At 32.7% G+C, this 21,320-nt stretch overlaps 3 protein-coding genes across 3 annotated transcripts; 2 read left to right on the top strand and 1 right to left on the bottom strand.

Annotated features, from left to right (window-relative positions):
* Positions 1 to 305: 305 nt before the first annotated feature.
* On the bottom strand, positions 306 to 3,667 carry LOC117930964 (peptide chain release factor PrfB2, chloroplastic). Its single transcript, XM_034851783.1, has 7 exons — positions 3,006 to 3,667; positions 2,604 to 2,816; positions 1,930 to 2,031; positions 1,649 to 1,786; positions 1,061 to 1,365; positions 818 to 971; positions 306 to 743 (listed from the first exon to the last, which is right to left on the bottom strand). The coding sequence occupies exons 1-7, from the start codon at positions 3,576 to 3,578 to the stop codon at positions 603 to 605; spliced, it is 1,626 nt and encodes a 541-aa protein (XP_034707674.1). The 5' UTR covers positions 3,579 to 3,667; the 3' UTR covers positions 306 to 602.
* Positions 3,668 to 4,941: 1,274 nt separating this feature from the next.
* Positions 4,942 to 6,821, top strand: LOC117929519 (RNA pseudouridine synthase 1). The gene is made up of 2 exons (XM_034849825.1): positions 4,942 to 5,322; positions 5,965 to 6,821. Exons 1-2 carry the CDS (start codon positions 4,944 to 4,946, stop codon positions 6,630 to 6,632), a joined length of 1,047 nt encoding a protein of 348 aa, XP_034705716.1. The 5' UTR covers positions 4,942 to 4,943; the 3' UTR covers positions 6,633 to 6,821.
* Positions 6,822 to 10,858: 4,037 nt separating this feature from the next.
* LOC117929518 (pyrophosphate-energized vacuolar membrane proton pump-like) lies at positions 10,859 to 16,337 on the top strand. The gene is made up of 8 exons (XM_034849824.1): positions 10,859 to 11,335; positions 13,023 to 13,597; positions 13,968 to 14,347; positions 14,436 to 14,522; positions 14,642 to 14,972; positions 15,133 to 15,543; positions 15,707 to 15,766; positions 15,858 to 16,337. Exons 1-8 carry the CDS (start codon positions 11,107 to 11,109, stop codon positions 16,062 to 16,064), a joined length of 2,280 nt encoding a protein of 759 aa, XP_034705715.1. The 5' UTR covers positions 10,859 to 11,106; the 3' UTR covers positions 16,065 to 16,337.
* The last annotated feature ends 4,983 nt before the right edge of the window (positions 16,338 to 21,320 follow it).

The raw sequence follows: 21,320 nt of genomic DNA, 5'->3' as shown, positions 1-21,320 counted from the left end.
ACGGTACCCGTGGACAATCTCGAAGTTAGGCGTCAGGCAAACTGGGCCCGTGAGTTTCTGGCCCGGCTAGGGTGCCAAAGTCTCACTAGTAACCACCAAACTGGAAGCACTTTTTAAATTTTGCTGACCGTCAGGAACAGTTTTTAGGTTGGAAGTGTTTTTTAAAAACATCCACTGGACTCTTTAATCATACACAATGGCTCAAATTGCAAGCTCAGTATGGTACCAAATTGGTTTATCCAAAATTTTCTACGTATGGTTTAAAGGATGCTTCAACTGAATATGAACATTGCAAGGGAAACCGATGAAGAACCGTGAATCTAATTGCTAGATGAATTTATTGCAGCAGCAGTTAGTAACCAAACTTGACATCAAAAGAATACATATCCATTGTGAAGAAAAACCCTTTCACCCCACCATACAAATCCCGGTGTTCTCTCCAACTCCAACTATACCATCCCTTGATGATCATCCTGTGCAGATGCCGGATATTGCAGCTGAAGCTTAGAACAAGGGCATCAACCCAGATCATACCTTGGATGCCTGAACATGGGGCTGAGCTTTCAGAATTCCAGCAGGTATGCAGAGTTCTGCAAATATTTTTAAATGCCACCTTCACCCTCATCCTTGTCCAAGGAAGCCGACAAATAGCTCAGGATGAAGCCGTCAAGATCCCCCTCCAGGACCGAATCAGGGTCTGAAACCTCATAATTGGTTCTAAGATCCTTGACCATCCGATAAGGCTGCATCAAAAGATAGTTTATGAAGGTTATGATAGCTAAGAAAATAATGAATGTTGCGTGGTGTGAAAGCATACATGGAGGACATAGGTTCGTATCTGGTTGCCCCAACTGATGTCGGTGAGAGACTGGGTATGCTGAGCATTGATCTGAGCCTGGCGAGAGATCTCAAGCTGGTCGAGTCGGGACTGAAGCACAGCCATGGCTGAAGCCTTGTTCTGGTGTTGTGATCTGTGTTTACATTTGATATCACGATTAATAGTTCTATATGAAAAGCAAATCACTAACTTTTTGCTTGTTCCAGGCACATATGTATGTACCTTTCATTTTGACAAGTAGCAGTGACTCCTGTAGGAATGTGAACGATTCTCACAGCACTCTCAGTAGTGTTAACATGCTGGCCACCAGCTCCCCCAGCACGAAACCGCTCAATACGAAGATCAGATTCATTAATTTGAACATGAGAAGATGCATCACCCAGAATCGGAATCACAGCCACAGCAGCAAATGAAGTATGCCGACGCTTTCCACTGTCAAATGGTGAGATACGTACCAACCTGTGCACTCCTACTTCTGCTTTGGCATACCCAAATGAATATTCACCATCTACTTTTATTGTTGCTCGCTAAAAAAAAGATTGGTATGAAATCAGAAAACTAATGGTCATCTTTCAAAAAATACAACAAAGTACAATCCCTAAGAGTGTAAAGCAGACCACACTTCAGTTTCAGTAGGTACAAGTTATTAGAGCCTTCAATGAAGTTCAGAGCTTTTCGTAAATTTGTGTCTATGCAAGTGTTTGTGTGGGTTTTGATTTCCTTCTTTAGAGGGTACTTAATCTATCACAAGTGTGCAACAATGTATATGAATAAAAGAGATGATGAGAAAAAGATGGTAAGAAGGTGAACCTTGATTCCTGCAATCTCACCAGGCATTTCATCCACTACAGTGACTCCATATCCACGGCGCTGAGCCCACATTTTATACATCTGCATGACCATTGCAGCCCAGTCCATGCTCTCTGTACCCCCAGCACCAGCTTGAACCTATACTGTGTTCCAAAATATTAAGATTCTGATGGGCATAAAATCACCAATTTAAAAATTGTCATTAGAAAATGACAAAAGAATAAGATTAAATACCACAAAACATAAAAAGTTAATGCATTTGAAGAATGAGGTAAAGTAACCTCAATGTAACAAGAGCAAGAATCATGATCCCCGGCTAACAAAGCTTCAAGTTCTTTCTCCTTCGAATTTCTTCTCATTCCAAGCAAAGCTTTCAAGGATTCCTGCAAGAGGACCACATCCTAATCATATTCATTACTAAAGCCAAAAAATGGAACAGGTTTAATACTAGAACAAGAATCCCACTTCTATTAAATAGGTAACTATCCTGCATATCTTAACCCCCAGACATCAAATAACTAGGAGGAGGCTCTATTTTAGGGAAGAGCTCCATCGGCTTTCATTTATCTCCCTCTTTCCCCACTATGTTTCTTACTTATCACCCACTCTCTTATGCTTTCTCACTCGGGGATTTTATTTGGAGAAAGCCCATGATTCTCCAAGATAGGCATTGGAGTACTCTGCAACAACCATTTGAGTTGTTCCATTTCCCATTATTCACTCTCACCTCTTGTCCTCCATAAACTATTAATGACACCAATTGATGCTTCTCAATAACTAGGCCATCTTTCCAAGTATCGGTTATTCACTAGTTCAAGTAAACAAATCATTTGCCTTGCACGCTTTCAGATAAATAACAGTTCCAAATATCAAAACTAACACAATTAGAAAGCAAGATACCATATTTTTGCCAAAAAACAGAACGAATACATGCCTAGGAGAAGTGAGAGCCCACCGATTCCAACTCTGGATCATTCTCTTCTCGGGCGAGCTTTACCATGTCAATATGCTCAAGCAGCTCTTGCTCCAAATTCTTCACCCCCTTCATTTTACCCATGAGCATACCATGCTCTCGGCTTATCTTCCCAGCATGAACAGGGTTGTCCCATAAGTCTGGCTTATTCAACTGAGCAGATAATACGTCCAACCTAACCACCAATTTCTTCCACTGTCACCATAAACAACATGACATTACACCAAACTGAAGAAAAAAATCATCCCAAACAAACACAAAACCACATCCTAATGCCAGTGTAAATAACCAGATAATGTTTTACTTCAAATTGAATAGAAAAAATTGCCAATGCCAAACACACAATCACAACTTTGTTATAAAATTATACTCCAAATTATATACCTGTAGGCGCTTCTTGATCAGATGAATGGACAGAGCAATTGCAGCAGCATGACTCTTCCAATCGCTTTCACTTTCATCAAGAATTGGCCACTGATTAGCAATTATTCCTTCCACCGTAAGGCCATCTGAGGTCGAGGCTTCTGCGGCCGCCTGAGAACCAAACTGCCTAACCCACCTGGAATTGCCTGAAACTTGATGAAACCCAGATGGGTTTATCGAGGTTTCCATCATAACTGAAGAGAACCTAGTCATGTTCTTCCCCAAAAAACCATACCCGGAACACAAGACCACCTTGTTCGAATTCGAACTTGAGAAATTTCGAGACTGTGATACGAAATCTTTATGACACCCGAGTGGGCTTTCCATTGTTTGAATCACATATGAAGAAAACCCATAAATATTCTGCGGAAATTCATGTGTGGAAGCCCAAAAAATATGTCTTTTTGAGTTCAAGCCCGATAATGGAGGATACTTCGAGCTAAACCCAGGTGGGTTTTTCAATGTTTGAAGCAAATATGAAGAGAACCCAGATATCTTCTTCTTCGAAACGTTACATCCAGAAGCCATACCCATGTGGCTTTGGCTTTGAACTTGGGAGATAGTGAAATTGCGATGATTAGCGTTTTAGGGTTTTGCCAGTGGAGGTGGAAGAGTTGTCCAGTGAAGACGATGCGGAACCTGCCCTGTAACGACGTCGTATTGAAGGGTGTACCAATGTGTAAATTTTAAAATTAAAAAAATTTAATAATGATTTATTATTTTTATTTTAAAATAATGTAGAATCAAATTATCAAAATGATTTGATATTATTTTAGATAAGGATTATGCTTATTTTGAGAGATGTAAAATAAGTATAGCCCAAATGGCTTAAACTTAGAACCTAAATTTTGAGTTTGGGAAATCCTAGGTATTAATAATTTCCTTATTTTTCCAAAAAAAAAATTAAAATACATTAATGTAGAAATTATGAAAGTTAAAATTTTTACATATATATATATAAAGTTAAATTAAAATTATTAGAATATTAATTAAGTTATAAGATTAGAAATATTTTAAAAGAATGAAAGTTAGATTAAGATAATGATTTTATAAAAAAAATTATAATAATTAAGATATAGGTAAAAAAAATAACAAGATGAGTATAAATTAGCTATAAATTTTAGTGAATAGAATACGAATTTAGAAAAATTTAAAGTCTATTTGGTAACTATTTTTTAGAATTGTTTTCTATTCTTTATAACAAAAAAAATATATGTTCGACAATTAGAAAATTATTTTTTATTTTTTATTCTTAAAAACATAAAGTATAGTATTTTCATATGATATATTGTAGTTGTTTTCTTAAGTTTTTTTTTTAAATAATTATACAATATATAAAATAATTAAAAATAAAGTATTAGATATAAAAATTTATTTTTAAAATATTAAAATTATGTTAAAAACATTTTAGGTTTTTAAACAAACTTTTCTTAAAAATTGTTTTCAAAAACACTTATCAAACAAAACCTTAAGTCATGTTTGGGAGTTATTTTTTAAAATAATTTTTTTGTTCTTTAAAACAAAAAACACGTTTGACGGATAAAAATATTTTCTGTTTTCTAATATAAAAAATAAAGTATTTTCAGATAATGTAGTTTAATTTATTTTTATTATTTTCACTTGTTTCTTAAAATAATTTTCAAATATATTTTTATTCTATATAAATCAGAGAATAATTTTTAAAAAAAATCAGAATTGTTGTAATAAAGTGATGAAATGATTTAACAAGAGACACTGTATTATTAAAACTTAAAAATATATATGAGAATTATTTCTAACAACATTACCTTAATTTTTAAAAACTACTTTTAATAAAAATAAAATAAAAACGTAAAAAGTATTTTTTTTTTAAAAAAAAAAATCATAGAAGGAAAATCATCCCATTCCCATATGACCATAATGCCCTTATCCCCAAGTCTCTGCCTTCGATCCTCCCTCTCCCCCAACCTTCCAACCATCACCGCCGCCGTCCGATCTCTTGGCGCATCTCTCCCTCACACCACCATGGCAGAATACATCGACCCAAACTCAAAAGATGCCCCCCAAACCCTAACGAATTACCCAAAACCCATCTCTCCGCCATTGCCGGCCATTTCGAAGCACATAGAGCAGAGTAGAGCCATGTCCGCTTCTTCAAGGTCCAGCCTCTTCTCTCTCTGCAGAAGCGATATTCTCTTTGAAGACCAGTGGCTGATGGCCGTGAACAAGCCTCAAGGCGTCTATTGTGAGACGATTTTGTTATCGGTGAGTCGGATGCTCGACGACTCGGATGGACAAGGTAATGGTCTCGCCTGTGTTCTTCTCTGTGTTTCGTTTTGTGGGTCATTGTTGATTTTGTGGAAAACTTGGTCGGGATTGGAGGACTCGGAGGTCCTCACCAACTCGGTGAGTTAAATCCGGGTTGATGCGGGTTCCCAGTGAGTCAAATGACTCCGATGGACTCGGTACCGGCCTCTCGATGTTCTTCTCTGCGTTTTGTGTTGTGGGTTTGTGCTGTTTTGGTGGAAAAATTGATGAGGGTTGATGAACTCGGACGTGAGGGTCCATTCGGGCACAAAGAGATTATATTTACACGGTTTGGAACGGACCATTACTAATGGCATTAGAGTTGATCCCAACTCTGATGCGTGCCTTTGTTTGTTCGACCGGTTGTTTGTTTATTTGGTCCCTCAAGCTATGTATATGGGTTGGACTCTGTTAACCTTGTAGACCTTCTGTTAAAGTGTGAGGTTCTCTTTGGATCTAAAATGGATGATATGCATATGGTCTCTTTGGGAAAACGGATCATATGGACATGGTCTCTTTGGGTCTAGAACGGGTTAAGGAGCGGATCGTTGTATTTTTAGCGTGTTTTTACTTAAATTTTGTGATGAATTATCTCTGAAGACTGAACTGGGTGTCCTAACTTTTGATTTAACAGATTCTTGTAGGAGTCTCCATCTTGCTAACAGGCTGGATCGTGACACAAGTGGTGTAATGGTTATTACCAAGTCCCACCAAGTAGCTGCCAAGCTCATGAAAGCATTCTCCGACCGCAAGGTCACAAAAACATACCTCGCCCTCTGCATTGGTGCCGCTCCAAAATGGGAGAAAATAACCATCAAGTCCGGCCATGGTCGATCAAAATTCGGAGCCTGGCGGGTTTACGCTGCATCAGACGTGGGTCGGCCACTACCAAATGCTCCAGCCATCAAAGACATGGTGACTTCATTTGAAGTATTATCAGTAAACGGGCAAGGAAACGTCAAAGAGCTACCTGAATCTAGAAAAGCCGACGAACCTGTTCTAGTAGTTGAAGAAAGATCGGTCATAGACAGTATTGCGAGGCAGGATGAGATTCTGGTGAGAGCGTTTCCTCGCAGCGGACGAACGCATCAAATTCGCTTGCATTGCCAGTACCTTGGGATTTCCATAAGAGGGGATGTGAAATATGAGGGTGTCCATGAATGGAAAGGGAAAATTTACGACGGCCACGAGCTTCATGCAGAGAGCTTGTCATTTGAGCATCCGGTCACCGGTGTTGCTGTCGCTTTCCAGGCACCTCTCCCTTCATGGGCGGTCCAGGCATTGCAGCCATCACCACATTAAGCTCTATCACTAGCTCATTGATCATCGATTTGGAAATGGCATGGTAAGCCAATATAACACCTTCTTACTTACTACGTGTAATTTGTGTAGACTCATTAGAATGTGATTGGATTACATATGGATTTGGTGAATCTATTAGCTTGTATTTGGCTTTTAGGAAAATTTGAGGGAAAATTTTCTATAACCAAACATAGCCTAAGGTCTCTTCTCCAACCTACATTTCTTGAAAGACACTCTAGGTTCAATTGTGGAAGTTTTTTGCTTGTTTTTCTTGTACGAGGTTGTTAAACTTAGGTTGTTTTCGGTAAAGACCGAAAAGTTGACCGTTCTTTTGAAAATTCAACCAAAACCGTTTAACCTAGTTAACTAATTTTATTAAAGGAGTATATAATATCAATTACGTATCATACTAAACTTTTTTACATGAGACGTTTGAATGTATAATGAAATTTAAGTCATTAAACAAAGATATAAACATGAAGAGTAAAATAGAAGGTAATATTATAAAACCATTGATGATACCAATTTGATGATCTTGTGGTGTTTGTTTCTATGGAAATTATGATAAGAAAAAAAACAAAGGTTTGGCAAAAAAAAATGTCATCTTGACTGATTAGGTCAGGTGGGTTCAAGCCTTCAAGGAAGAACATTCGTACTTTCCTTCAAAAGTCATGAAAAAGTATTAATTAAAAATTTTAAAAATATTAGAAACTATTTTTAAAACCTTATTAAGTCATAATCATAAATTTCCAAAAACTGATTTTAAAATATTGAAAGAATTAATAAAAATTTGTAATATTAATTTTTGAAAATTTTGCCTTAAATGCAACACCTTGAGCTTTCAAAAGAATGTAAGAGATGATAGATATAAAAAATTATAAAGCAATAAATTAAAATTATCAATTTAAACTAAATAACCAAATTCATTAAGGATTTTATTTTCAATTTCTTGAAGATTATATGATTCATCTTCAACCGAATTTATAGGTATTTTATTTTATAGTCTCCTTTGATATGAATAAATAAATAAAGTGTAGGCAGCCGATTTTGGTAAGAAATTGGAAAAAAAAAATTTGAATAGAAAATGGGTGGACAAAGCCGCCCTACATCACCTATAATTATTTTATTTTTTATTTATATTATTCTTTTATTTTACATTTTTTTTTCATATTGATCGTATTATTTTTATTTAAAGCACTTTTATTGTAATTTTTTTTAATATATTTATGATTTTAAATTCTTAAAATATTAAAAAAGATGAAGTTATTGACAAAAGGACAAATAACTAAAATATCAAAATAATTAATAAATTTCCTAAGATTTTATAAAAATAAAAATTTTAAATATAAATTAATTTGATAAAATAAATTATAAATGCTTCTTTTTAATCATTTTAATAATTTAAATAAACTAACAACATATTTTTTCGTGAGATTTTCATAATGAACTTTCAAATGAAATATAAACATTTTTAAACCAAAAAAAAATCATATATATTTCATTTTATATTATGAAATGCATTTGAATTATTTAAACCTCGTTTTAGTATTAAATATATTTTCAACTTATATTATTTTCATACAATTTTTATTATACATATATTATTTTTTAAATAAAATAATTTAATTCTTTTATATATATATATTTAGTTTTTCCGACATTTATAAGTTTTGATTAATTTCTATCCAAACAATATTTTTATTGGATATTTCCATAAAATCCAATGACTAACTAATTCTGAAATTTTAAAACTTTGGGACCCCATTTCACATTTGATCTAAGATGCCTTTGCTTGCAGGCTATTGACAATCTTTCCACTTAAAAAATAAAAAATAAAAAATAAAAATTAGGTGATTAAATTAATTAGGGTAGCTAAGTGGTGGGTGAGAGGAAAATGAAAAATGTAGAAGAAGAAGCAAGATCCAATATGGTGCACCACATTTAGAGTGACCCAACATGACCCACCAACCATTTATGCAAAGATAAATGATGTTTTTGGAACATTTCTCTAATACTTTTCTTTAAGGATAAATTGATATATGGTATCAAAATTTTAACATTAAGAGCTACATTTTAATCAATGAAATAAGATATTAATTACATCTCAAATTCGACGCATATTATTTATATTTTTCATCATAAATTTTCGTATGAGATTTCATAATCAACTCATATTATTTATATCTTTAATCATATTTTTCGTACCCTAATCCTACAAAGCATTTGATATGATGTATAAAGTAGTTGATATATAAAGCAATGGGTAACATCAAACCAAATCAAATCAAGTTATATTGATATGTTTTTTCAAAGTTATATATATATTAGAGGGTGTAGTTTCAATCAAACCAAATCAAATTAGATGGATTGAGTTAATTCCAAGTAAAAATGAAATCTATTAATTTTACGAGTTATCTACATATTTAAATTGAATTCATATATATATATATATATAATTGAATTAATTAAATTATACTCTGTCAATTCGGTTTGATTCAACCAATAAATTGGTTTTAACTTGTTCTAATTTTTTTTGAGTGGGTTTAAAATCAATCCAAACTAAGGTATGTTTGATTATTGAAAAAATTAAAAGAAATTTTGAGAAAAAATCTAAGAAAAATTTAAACTCAATAAATTATTTTTATATGTTTTTTTAGGTTCATCTTAACTATTTTTTTTATTATATAAAGATTAAATTAATTTAAAAATATATAAAATTTTGATAAATTTTAATTATATTTGATTTTTTTTATGGTGAAATAACGCTTTTTTCTTTCCTTTTGTAGAACCAAACATAGCCTAAACCATTGAATTAGGAGGCAGTTGCAGGCAACTTCATGCACCATGCATGCAGAGGATCTCAGTTCCCACTTCCTTGTTCAAGAAGGAAGAAGAAAGGACAGCGGTGATAGACTGTTTCTAAGCCCAAAAAATAAAGAGATGAGTCAATCTTCGTGGTTACGTAAAGAGAAAAATGAACAGAAAACTATTTTGACTGGTCTTTTCTTGTTCATTTTCTTGGAAGCCAATCAAGGGTTCTACAAGATCTAGTCTCATGTGAAATTGGGTACGAAATTGTACAAGTAAATAAGAGAAAGTAGATAATGATTCCACATCACAATGACAAGTGATTTATGTGGCCATGAAGCCTATTTATTATGTCCACCCAATTCACGTCCATGCCCATCTTGCCCATTAAATTCTTCTTCTTCTTTTTTATTTAATTTTTTTTAGATTTTTCAATGAATTTATACTCACCTAAAATGTGTAGGATATTTAAATTCATTTTTATTAAAAAAAAAACTTATAACTTCAAAAATAGTTTAATATAAAAATCAGACAATTGTTATTTTCCATTTTTTTTTTGTGGTAAAAATGATTTCATATTTAATGAAATTTTAAAATAAAAAATATTATTTTTTAATTATAATTTTTAAAAAGTACCCATCAATTTAATGTAACGTAGCTGCGCATGGCTCCAAGCCTCCAACCACACATTTCCAAAAAATAATTTAAAAATGAATATGAAAATAAAAATATTATTCCACACAAAAATAAATAAATATCCATCCACAAATCCCATACATCCCAACCACATCATTATGACTTTTGGACCATCTTGGTTGTCTTTTCCCAATCCAAAAAGAAAATAAAAATAATAATAAAAATCTTTTGAGTAGATCCAAACTAGGATTCGTCAAAATGTAAAAAACCGCGTAGCAATTATTTCATGCCTTCCCATAAATTAAGAAAAATAATAAAATCTTATTTTAATATTCCTTTATTTCATTCATAAATATATTATAAGTGAAGAATAATATTATTTAAAAAAATTATAGTTTTAATTGTTACATTTGAATATATAAAAAAAAATCACATTATTCGTATCATTGACTACGTTGTTTCGTCCGTCGTATTCATTATGATCATATTATTCATAATCTATGTATTATTTATATCTTAGTATTAAAAAAAGATGTTTTAATGGGCATAAAAAAATAGTAATGGAATGGATAAGTAACACGAGAGATTCATCCAATAAGAGTTTGATTCTTTAAAATATTTACAGATATTCTTCTTTAACAATGTTGACATGATGGCAAGGCCAGGATGATCCAAGAACCTGACAAATTGTAGAAGGAAGGAACCTGAGGGAAGTCCAAGTCAGGGAGAGAGATTATATATTGAGAATGAGACAAGAGTGAAAAACCCTATACCTGCAAATCAAACCAACTGGTTTTGACAAAATCCAATGGATGATGAAATCTGCTATAATACACGCCCAACCAACAATCAAACCAACCAGTTCACACATCCCTAGAACCTCATGCAAAGCCACAACTTTCAGATAATGGGCCTATAGTTTCAGATTGTGTGCTGCAAACCAGTGGTGCTTTTTGGGTGTTTGTTTTGCTATAAGAGTTTGAAGACTGGGGGTCATTTCTCATTTGGGTTGTGTGCGCGCTTTAGGGAGATGGGTGTGATGGGAGAGGCGTTGACTCAGATTCTGATACCTGTTGCTGCCTTGGTGGGAATTGGGTTTGCTCTGTTGCAGTGGCTTCTGGTGTCTAAGGTTAAGGTTTCTGCTGATTCTGACCTCAACAATGGGTATAGTGATAGGTTGATTGAAGAAGAGGAAGAGGGTATTGACCATGAGGATGTTGCTGCTAAGTGTGCTGAGATTCAGAATGCCATCTCTGTTGGTGAGCTCTCTCTCTCCCCTTCTCTCTGGTTTGAGATTCCTGAGGTTTTGTGGATGGGTTTTGGTTGATTTTTTATATGATTGAGATTGTGATGATGATGATGATTATTATTATTTTTTTTTGTGGGTTTATTTTATTTAAATAGGTGGTGACTGGTTTATTCTATTTCTTAACACACAACAAATTGTTTATTCTGCTTCTTCTTGTACTGTTCGGATTGTCTGTTATGTACTTTGGCTCTTGATCTGGTGGGGATTTTCTGGGGAAAAAGTGATCTATAATGATTCACCATGTTGCTAATTTCTTTCACTGTTTTCCCCTTTTGGGATTTTCCAAGTACCGTATATGTTTTGTTTTTTATACAAAATTGTCATATTCTTTTACTTCTTTCTCTATTGCTCTGGGTTTCACATGTATTCATTTTAAGTTTTTGCCGTTTTCCTCTTAAATTTTGACAGGATTAGTGGAAAGAGAGACCTTTCAATTCTATATGGGGATCTTGGACTCTCTATATAGCTGTGTTTTGTAGAATTTTATATGAATGGGATTATTTTATTTTTGTGGGAATATGTTATTGATATTGGGAGTGATTGGTTTTGTCATGAATTATAGAAATATTAGTCTATTTCTTAATATATAGGAGATTATTTATTGGCCTCTTCATGTTTTGCTCTGATAGTTTTTGTTTGTTTTCTGGCTTCTGACTTGTGATCCTTACTGGGAATCTTGAATTTACCAGATTCACCAATTTTTTTCCTTATTTTTCTGATTTCCCCTTTTGGGATTTTTGAAATAGTGATGGATGTTTTGTTTGTTTCAGAGGAAAATGTTATATTGTTTTACTTCCCTTTCTAAAATGTTTTGTCCTTTTAAGTTTCTACATGTGTACTGTGGAAACTGAAAGAGACCTTCCAATTCCAGCTACAACTTGGTCTGTTTTTGTAGATGGTACCGGGGATTCTGAATAAAGAATTAAGCTCTCATCACCCACTTTGATCAATTTGGTGGCTTATTTATGTCAGATTTATTGTAGTGATCATTATGCTAAAATAAATCCACTATCAAAGCAGATCCCATCTTGCTTCCCTGGAAAAAAAAGTATATAAAATTGAACATTAAGAACAGATGTCTATATTACTGATGTGTTTATATGTTAACCCGAAAAATAGAAGTCATGACCATTGATAACAGTGTTTGTGTTGTTCCAATGATTCAACCTGGTTTAACAGTGGCATGCAGGTTGATCTGTTTTGATCCGTAGATCTTCTATCCATGAACTTGATCTTCTCTGCGTGGATAGAAGACAAGTGTGGCTTTGAAGATTTTTGTGCAAGATTTTTCCCAGTTGCTTTCTCTTCACTCCAATTATTTGAGGATTTTTTTTTTTCTTTTTGGGTTTTAGTGTTTCTAGTCATAAAAAGTAAAAAATATAAATTTTACTTCTGTTCTTTTCTTGCAAATCACAAATTCTTAGTCTCTCATGTTAGTGCTTGTGTAAATGCAGAGAGAAACATTGATGTATGTGTGAGAAATATCGATTAACTGCTATAATCATTCCAGTTGAATGTATTGATTTTAGTATAATGTTTTTTAATGTATAGATTCTGCTTGATTTTGACAATGGCTGTGTTAAAATGCTTTTCTGATTGTATTCAATCTTACTTTTTGATCTTTGCGGTGTTTCCAGGGGCAACCTCATTTCTGTTTACCGAGTATAAGTACCTTAGCATCTTCATGGGTGTTTTTGGTGCCATCATTTTCCTCTTTCTCGGTTCAGTTAAGGGCTTCAGCACCAAAAGTGAGCCTTGCACTTATAACACAGGCAGTCTATGTAAACCAGCCTTGGCAAATGCTCTGTTTAGTACAATTGCCTTCTTGCTTGGTGCTATGACCTCTGTCTTCTCGGGTTTTCTTGGCATGAAGATTGCAACCTATGCCAATGCACGAACAACTCTGGAAGCAAGGAAGGGTGTCGGGAAGGCATTCATAGTAGCTTTTCGCTCTGGTGCCGTGATGGGGTTCCTACTTGCTGCCAGTGGACTCCTGGTTCTGTATGTGTCCATCCATTTATTTAGTTTGTACTATGGAGATGATTGGGAGGGACTTTATGAATCTATTACTGGTTATGGCCTTGGAGGCTCTTCAATGGCACTCTTTGGAAGAGTTGGGGGAGGTATATACACAAAAGCAGCCGATGTTGGTGCTGACCTTGTTGGAAAAGTTGAACGAAATATCCCTGAAGATGATCCACGAAACCCAGCTGTAATTTCTGACATTCTTCTATTTTTTCGAACGCTACCTGTTTATACCTTTTTCATTAGTTCTCCATCGATCCAAAATATTTTTTCTAAGCATGATCTAGAGTTATCAGGTCATAAATGAGGCAAATCCTAAATCTTTTTTTCACTGCAGCTTTCCACGAGCCAAACAGACAACATACATGAACTATTTTTTTATATATAGTCATCTAATTTTCATTTCTATTTTTATTTTTTGGAATCTTGATCTATTTTTCAGAAATTACCTATGATCATTTACACAACATGCATTGCTTTTCCCCACTCATATATGTTCAATACTGGCATTGATGATTGGTTTCACCTGATGTTATGGACCTTGTGGTATTTTTCAGGTTATTGCCGACAATGTGGGTGACAATGTAGGAGACATTGCTGGGATGGGGTCTGACCTGTTTGGGTCTTATGCTGAATCATCCTGTGCTGCTCTCTTTGTTGCATCAATATCGTCCTTCGGCATCAGTCATGACTACACAGCCATGTCTTATCCTTTGATTATAAGTTCAGTTGGGATTGTGGTTTGCTTGGGAACAACGCTTTTTGCAACTGATTTCGTTGAGATTAAGAATGTTAGTGAGATTGAGCCGTCCTTGAAGAGACAACTTCTCATCTCAACTATTCTGATGACTGCTGGGATTGCTATAGTCAGCTTCTTTGCCCTACCATCAGAATTCACTCTCTTTAACTTTGGAAGCACAAAGACCGTAAAGAACTGGTGTGCTTCTTCTTCACCCCTTCGCCTGTCCCATATTACTCTTTCCTTCCATATTTAAATTTGTTGATTTAATATTATGCAACCGCAGGCATCTCTTCTTCTGTGTATCAATTGGCTTGTGGGCTGGACTTGTTATTGGATATATTACTGAGTATTACACTAGCAATGCTTACAGGTGAATTATCCTTTTTCACTGTTATATTTATTGGGCAAATAGACTTTCCTCTATACTACTGCATATGTCCAGTCTTGGAGATTGGATTCAGTCCTCATAAGTGCGGTTTAATGTTTCAGTCCAGTGCAGGATGTGGCTGATTCTTGCAGGACTGGTGCTGCAACAAATGTGATTTTCGGGTTGGCTCTGGGATACAAGTCTGTCATCATTCCAATATTTGCCATTGCCATTGCTATCTATGTGAGTTTCAGCATGGCTGCCATGTATGGAATTGCAGTGGCAGCTTTGGGAATGCTCAGCACTATTGCTACCGGGCTTGCCATTGATGCATACGGCCCCATAAGTGACAATGCTGGTGGTATTGCTGAAATGGCTGGAATGAGCCACAAAATACGTCAAAGAACTGATGCTCTGGATGCTGCTGGAAACACCACTGCTGCCATTGGCAAGGTAAATTCTATCCATTTATCGTTGGCTTGGATCAGTGTATAAGTTGTGGATTAGAACCAATTGAGATAACTTTAATCAAACTCGCTATTGGATCAGCTGTCATTGTGTCATCAAGGTAGTCAAATTTACTAAATCGTTTACATTCTATGCATTTGTTCAGGGTTTCGCTATTGGATCAGCTGCTCTTGTTTCTCTTGCTCTGTTTGGTGCCTTTGTGAGCAGAGCAGGGATTGAGACTGTTGACGTCTTGACTCCAAAGGTCTTCATTGGGTTGATCGTAGGAGCCATGCTTCCATACTGGTTCTCGGCCATGACAATGAAGAGCGTGGGAAGTGCTGCTCTAAAAATGGTCGAAGAGGTCCGCCGCCAGTTCAATACTATTCCAGGGCTGATGGAAGGAAGAGCAAAGCCAGACTATGCTACCTGTGTCAAGATCTCTACTGATGCTTCTCTCAGGGAGATGATCCCACCTGGTGCCCTGGTCATGCTTACTCCACTCATTGCCGGAACTCTCTTTGGAGTTGAAACTCTTGCTGGAGTTCTTGCTGGTTCACTGGTTTCTGGCGTCCAGGTAACTTTGCCAACTCTAGAATATCACTAAAGATGCCATTAAACTCATGCCCATCAGCTGAATTCTCATTATCTTCAATTCATATAACAAATTGTCGATTCTCCATAATGGTCTCTGATATCCAGTGATTCTTCCTCCATCTTGTTTGTTTTTTGGCGTCCAGGTTGCCATATCAGCTTCCAACACAGGTGGGGCATGGGATAATGCAAAGAAATATATAGAGGTAACATTGATCTTTAGCCTAAGCCATTCCATTCTTCAGACTGAGTTGAGTTGTCTTGATCCTGAGCTCCTATTCTGATCTGGTTCTGCAGGCCGGTGCTTCTGAGCATGCTCGGAGTCTAGGCCCCAAGGGGTCAGACCCCCACAAGGCAGCTGTGATAGGTGACACAATTGGCGATCCCCTCAAGGACACCTCTGGTCCTTCACTCAACATCCTGATCAAGCTCATGGCGGTCGAGTCCTTGGTCTTCGCTCCGTTCTTCGCAGCTCATGGCGGCCTGCTGTTCAAATTGCTCTGAACCTGAGCCGTTCTTTGGTGGAGTTGATCAGTGATGAATCAGCAATGTGAAATGAACTGCAGTAATGTTAACTGAACTTTTCCTGTAATTTGTAGTTCTAAGATGTAAAAAAATGGACAAACAAGGTGGGGGGCACACGGCTTAACTAGCGATGATCCGCGATTTTACTTCGAATAAATAAGTTTATGTGCATGTATCTGGTGTATAGATTTTGGTATCAGCTCTCTAAACTTTTCTCAATGGAATCAGTCACATATATTCATGGTGGTTTCATCTTCTTCAGCTAGATAATCCTCTAAGAACAGGGTCATGAGGCCACACCCATGTATCTTTTTCTTCTTATGGCTTTCAGAAAATTGTCCGATAAGGCTAGAGCATGAATGAACTTGATATACATTGTTGGTTTATTACCTAATAGCTTTGAGCGGGCTTGGGAATGTTTTTGAAAACAGTTTTTAAAAATGACTTTTGAAAATCGTCTGCAAAAATGGTTCTAAATTGTTTTTGAGAATGAAATTTGAAACTTGAGTATGAAAAAAATTCGAAACTTGAGTATGAAAAATAGTTTTTTTTTTACTTATTTTTCACGAACTTAGGTTAGATGTTAAGTATTTTGTCTATTCAATTTTTCTACTGTTTAAAAAAAATCTATTTTGAGAATAAACTTTAAAATGTTTTCTAAATTATCAAATTGTGTTTTGTTTTCGTTGTAAAATAGACCCTTTGGTCTTGGTTGGTAATTATTTTTAAAAACATTTTTGAAAAATAATTTAAATTTTTTTTTTTATGTTTTGTAGAACAAAAGTATATTTGATATCTTATAATGAATTTAACATATTTTTAATATTTTAAAAATAATTTTTATATTTAGTGTCTTATTTATAATCATTGCAGTTGTATAATTATTTTTTAAAACAACTCTTAAAAAATAAGTGAAAACAATTAAAAGATATCATCCGAAAACAATATAAGCTTGTTTGATAACTATTTTCGAAAATAATCCTAAAAAATAGTTTTTTAAAATAATTTTTGAAAACTATTCTTTAATTTTTTTAAAACAAAAATTTATTTGAAAACTTAAAATATTTTTAACCCATTTTTAATATTTTTAAGTATGTTTTAAAAATAATTTTTATACTTAAGCAAGTAAAGGATTATTGCAGAAAGAAAGTGCATAATATTTGTGGATTCTGTGTAGCTATTTATGTTTGTCCAATTGTAATGATAGACCACAACAAAACCAAGATCACTTAAGAATTGTGCAAGTGGTTAGGAGTCTTGTAATGTAGTTTGTTACAATAAAAAATATAAATAGCAGAGTAGAGAACCTCTCTTGTAGTGTAATTTCTTCCTTTTAATATACAAAAACTAGATTTTCATTTTTTTTTATACAAACTTGCATGTAACACTTTCTAGACGTCTTAATAGCACCGTAATCAAATGTTTTCCAATAACGACCATTTTTAATATGAAGCATGTCTAGTGCTTAATACCTTTGGCCCGTTCGACGATCATGAACATGAAGAACTTCGTGATAGCCTTGTAGAGGGGGTCCCACACAATTATCAAATAGACTCTTAAGTTTTAATTGTGGATCTCTCTTATAAACCTAAAATTATATAATCTTCCTAAAATTATATAATCTTCTTGAATTATATTCATTTTTTTTTAAAGATTTTAGTTGATATTTTAGTTTGAATTGTTTTAAAATTTTATTTTTTGTCAAATAAAATTACCGGTCTTTAGAAAGTAGTAGTTAGTAAGAGATAATATTAGTAAGTTTTGTTTCGGGAAATTAAAGAAAATAAAATAAAAAGGAAATGTAGATAAAAAAAAAGGTTGAAAAAATAAAAATGTATTTAAAATTAATAAATTATTTTTATATGTTATTTTAAATTTATTTCATTTATTTTAATTTTTAATATAAAAATTAAATAATTTAAAAATATATAAAATTTAAACTAATTTTAATTATATTTTATTTTTATTATTTTTTATGATAAAATCAAACATTAAAAATTCTTGTTTTTTTTCACTTAATACTTTCCAAGGATCGAAAAGTCCTTCACAATGTTTTTTCCAATTGGATAAGTTTTTGGGACAGGGAAGCACTTTTGACTGCCATATTGAATGAGTTTTTTGTCCTTCTGGATAAGTTCACGGGATTGAGAAGCACTTTTGAATGCCATATTGAATGCTTTTGTTTAATTTCGTTTTTGTTCAGTGTGTGTTTTACAAAGTTTTTTTTAGTAAAAATATATATATATTTTAAATTGTTTTTAGGAGAATTACTTTTCAAATGCTTATTTAAGCAGCATCTATAGTCAACTTTCAACTTTTTAAAAATAATTTTTAAATTTTATCAACTATTTGATTTTTCTTAAAAAAAAAAATTTATTAAAAAAATTTTCTAAAAGCATGTCAAATTGACTCTTAGAGTCCATTTTTTTTACGGTGATTTTAGAAAACGTTATAACTTAAAAATTGTTTTTTGAAAAAAATTAGATATTTGACAAATTTTAAGAAACATTTTTAAAACATATGAAAAATCACTTATAGTATTAAAAAATCAATCGTAATGTTTTCTTTAGAAACATTTGATAAACGATTCTTCTAAAAAATATTTTCCAAGAAAACACTTATTCTGAAAATAGTAAAAACGCTATCAAGTCTAGCCAAATGAAACTCAAATTCAAATAAATATGACTTAAATATAAACAAATAAAGCCTACACAAATGTACAAAACAAAATAAAAATGTGTTTAGTAGTGATTTTAAGAAGTGTTTTTAGTATTTCTTACACTATAAAATTTTTATCTTTCAAATATTAAAAACATCAAAAGCACTTCCTAAAATCATTGTCAAACACACTCTTAAAGTGTGTTTGACAGTGATTTTAGAAAACGTTTTTAATATTTTTAACACTTAAATTATACAAATTTTAAAGTGTTAAAAAATTTAGAAATATTTGTTAACAAAACCATCATAAATCCAAAATCCAAAAATGTCTACACAGGAATCTCATGCCAAATCATATGAAGAAATATGCCTTCATTTTGGGTGAATCATACCTAAGTCCATTTTGTTTTCGTTTGAACAAGGTATGGATCTTTTAAGACTGTGGAGGGCACCAACTCTTTCTGAATTCTCTCAAACGATGGGAGCCGAAGAGCGACAGGTTTATATTTATTCCAAAACTGATGTATGTTCTTATTCCAAAACTGATGTCATCTAAATGAACAAACACACACTATGGATTTATACCCTCCTGCCTCAGGGACCATACCCTTTGGCTATTTGGCCTCATGAGTCTTAGGCCCATCATCTAAGGCGGATAATGACTTTGGGCTCTACACATAAGGTGGCTCATACTGTGGAAAACCGATATAAAATAAATATCAAAGGCAAATAGCTTAATTATGTACCATTGTTAAATATGTGTGAGTCCATATCTTAACAATATTTTCTAAAATCACTATAAAACAGTCTCTAAATCATTTTTGTCTAGTATAATTTTCATTGGCCTTTACTCTCTTGTATGTCATCAAAGAGTCAACTCGGGTATCATAGAATATAATGATTATCCCTTGGATTACTTATAATATGATAAGAAATTAAGAATATAATTAAGATATAGAATATATTATAAAAGATACTAAAAATATCACTATAATTCAAAATTCAAGGTCTTGTTTGGTAAATGATCTAAAAAATAGTTTTATGTCATCTAAATCAAAAAATGGAAAAACCCGATTGATGATAAAAAAAATAGAAAATAAGTTATTTTCATTTGATATTTTTAAGGCCTTGTTTGATAACTATTTTCAAAAGCAGTTCCAAAAAATAATTATTGAGAATAGTTTTTAAAAACCGTTTTATGATGTTTTGTAAAACAAAAATTTGTTTGGAATCTGAAATGTTTTTAACCTATTTTTAATTTTTTTAAATATGCTTTAAAAATATTTTTTATATCAAATGTTTTATTCTTAATCATTCTATATACTTGAATAATTATTTTCTAAAATAAAAAACAAGTTAAAACAATAGAAAATAGTTAAAAGATATTTTATGAAGAAACAGTTTTTGATTATTAAACATGATTTTTTTTTAAAAGATAAAAAATTATTTTAAAAAACAATTGTTAAACCGACTCAAAGTTACTTTTAGTTATTTTCACTTATTTTCTTATGATTATTTAAAAAAATAATTATACAAATATGAATAATGATTAAAAATAAAATACTACATATAAAAGTTATTTTTAAAATATATTTATAACATATAAAACAAATTAAAAATATTTCAACCCCCCAATAAATTTTTGTTCTACAAAACATCATATAACAATTTTCAAAATTATTTTCTGAAATTGTTTTCGAACACAATTATCAAATAGGGCCCAAAGATCTACTTGTCAACATTTTTTAAAATAATTTTTAATTATTTTCAAATATATATTTTTATGTAATAAAAAAAATTCTCAAAACATCCTGTTGGTGCTCATGACATTATACCCAAAATAAAATGAAAACTCTCAAATTTGTTCGAAAAACAACATACTTTCAAAACATATTATTGAAAAAATTGTTTCTAATCAAACGTATTAGAAACTATTCTAAAAATCAAAAAATAATTTTTAAAAACCATTTTTAGAGTCTATTTGATAGTGATTTTAAGAAGTATTTTTAATTTTTTTTAACACTTTAAATTTTTCATCTTTCGACTATCAGAAATGATAAAAATACTTTCTAGAATCTTATGATCTCTTAAATAGCTTTTTCTTATGTTTTATTATCCAAAATTCATATTATATATATGAATTTGACTTTGTTGTTGTAATTTGACTTTGGTACCTAAAATTTTTTTTTTTTACCCAAAGCCTTGCTTTTTCTAGTCTTAAAGCGGCTTCCAAATTAAGCATCTAAAAAGGCATATGAGTGGTATGTCCAAAGTGGATAAGGCCATGCCCTAAAATCATTACCAAATACAAGAATGGTCTTCTTGTCACCCTCCACATAATTTCATTATCAACTTGGGAAAAGTAAACGTCTAGATGAAGCATCCAACACTCAACCTTATTATATATCAAATTAGTGCCGCCCAACTTTTAATTTTTTCTATACCACCTTCCTTAGCCTTCCAAATTTATCTTATTCTATGGACCTTAATGCCGAGAGAGAGAGGGGCTATTTGTCTAATCATCTTAATTTCTTTAGATTATTAATTTTGTTTATTAATTACTATTATTATATTTGA

The sequence above is a fragment of the Vitis riparia genome, chromosome 14 (genome assembly GCF_004353265.1).
Source record: "Vitis riparia cultivar Riparia Gloire de Montpellier isolate 1030 chromosome 14, EGFV_Vit.rip_1.0, whole genome shotgun sequence".
In the NCBI taxonomy this organism is placed as follows: Eukaryota; Viridiplantae; Streptophyta; class Magnoliopsida; order Vitales; family Vitaceae; genus Vitis; species Vitis riparia.
The sequence above is the reverse complement of the archived record's forward strand: the minus strand, read 5'-3'. Positions and strand labels throughout refer to the sequence as shown.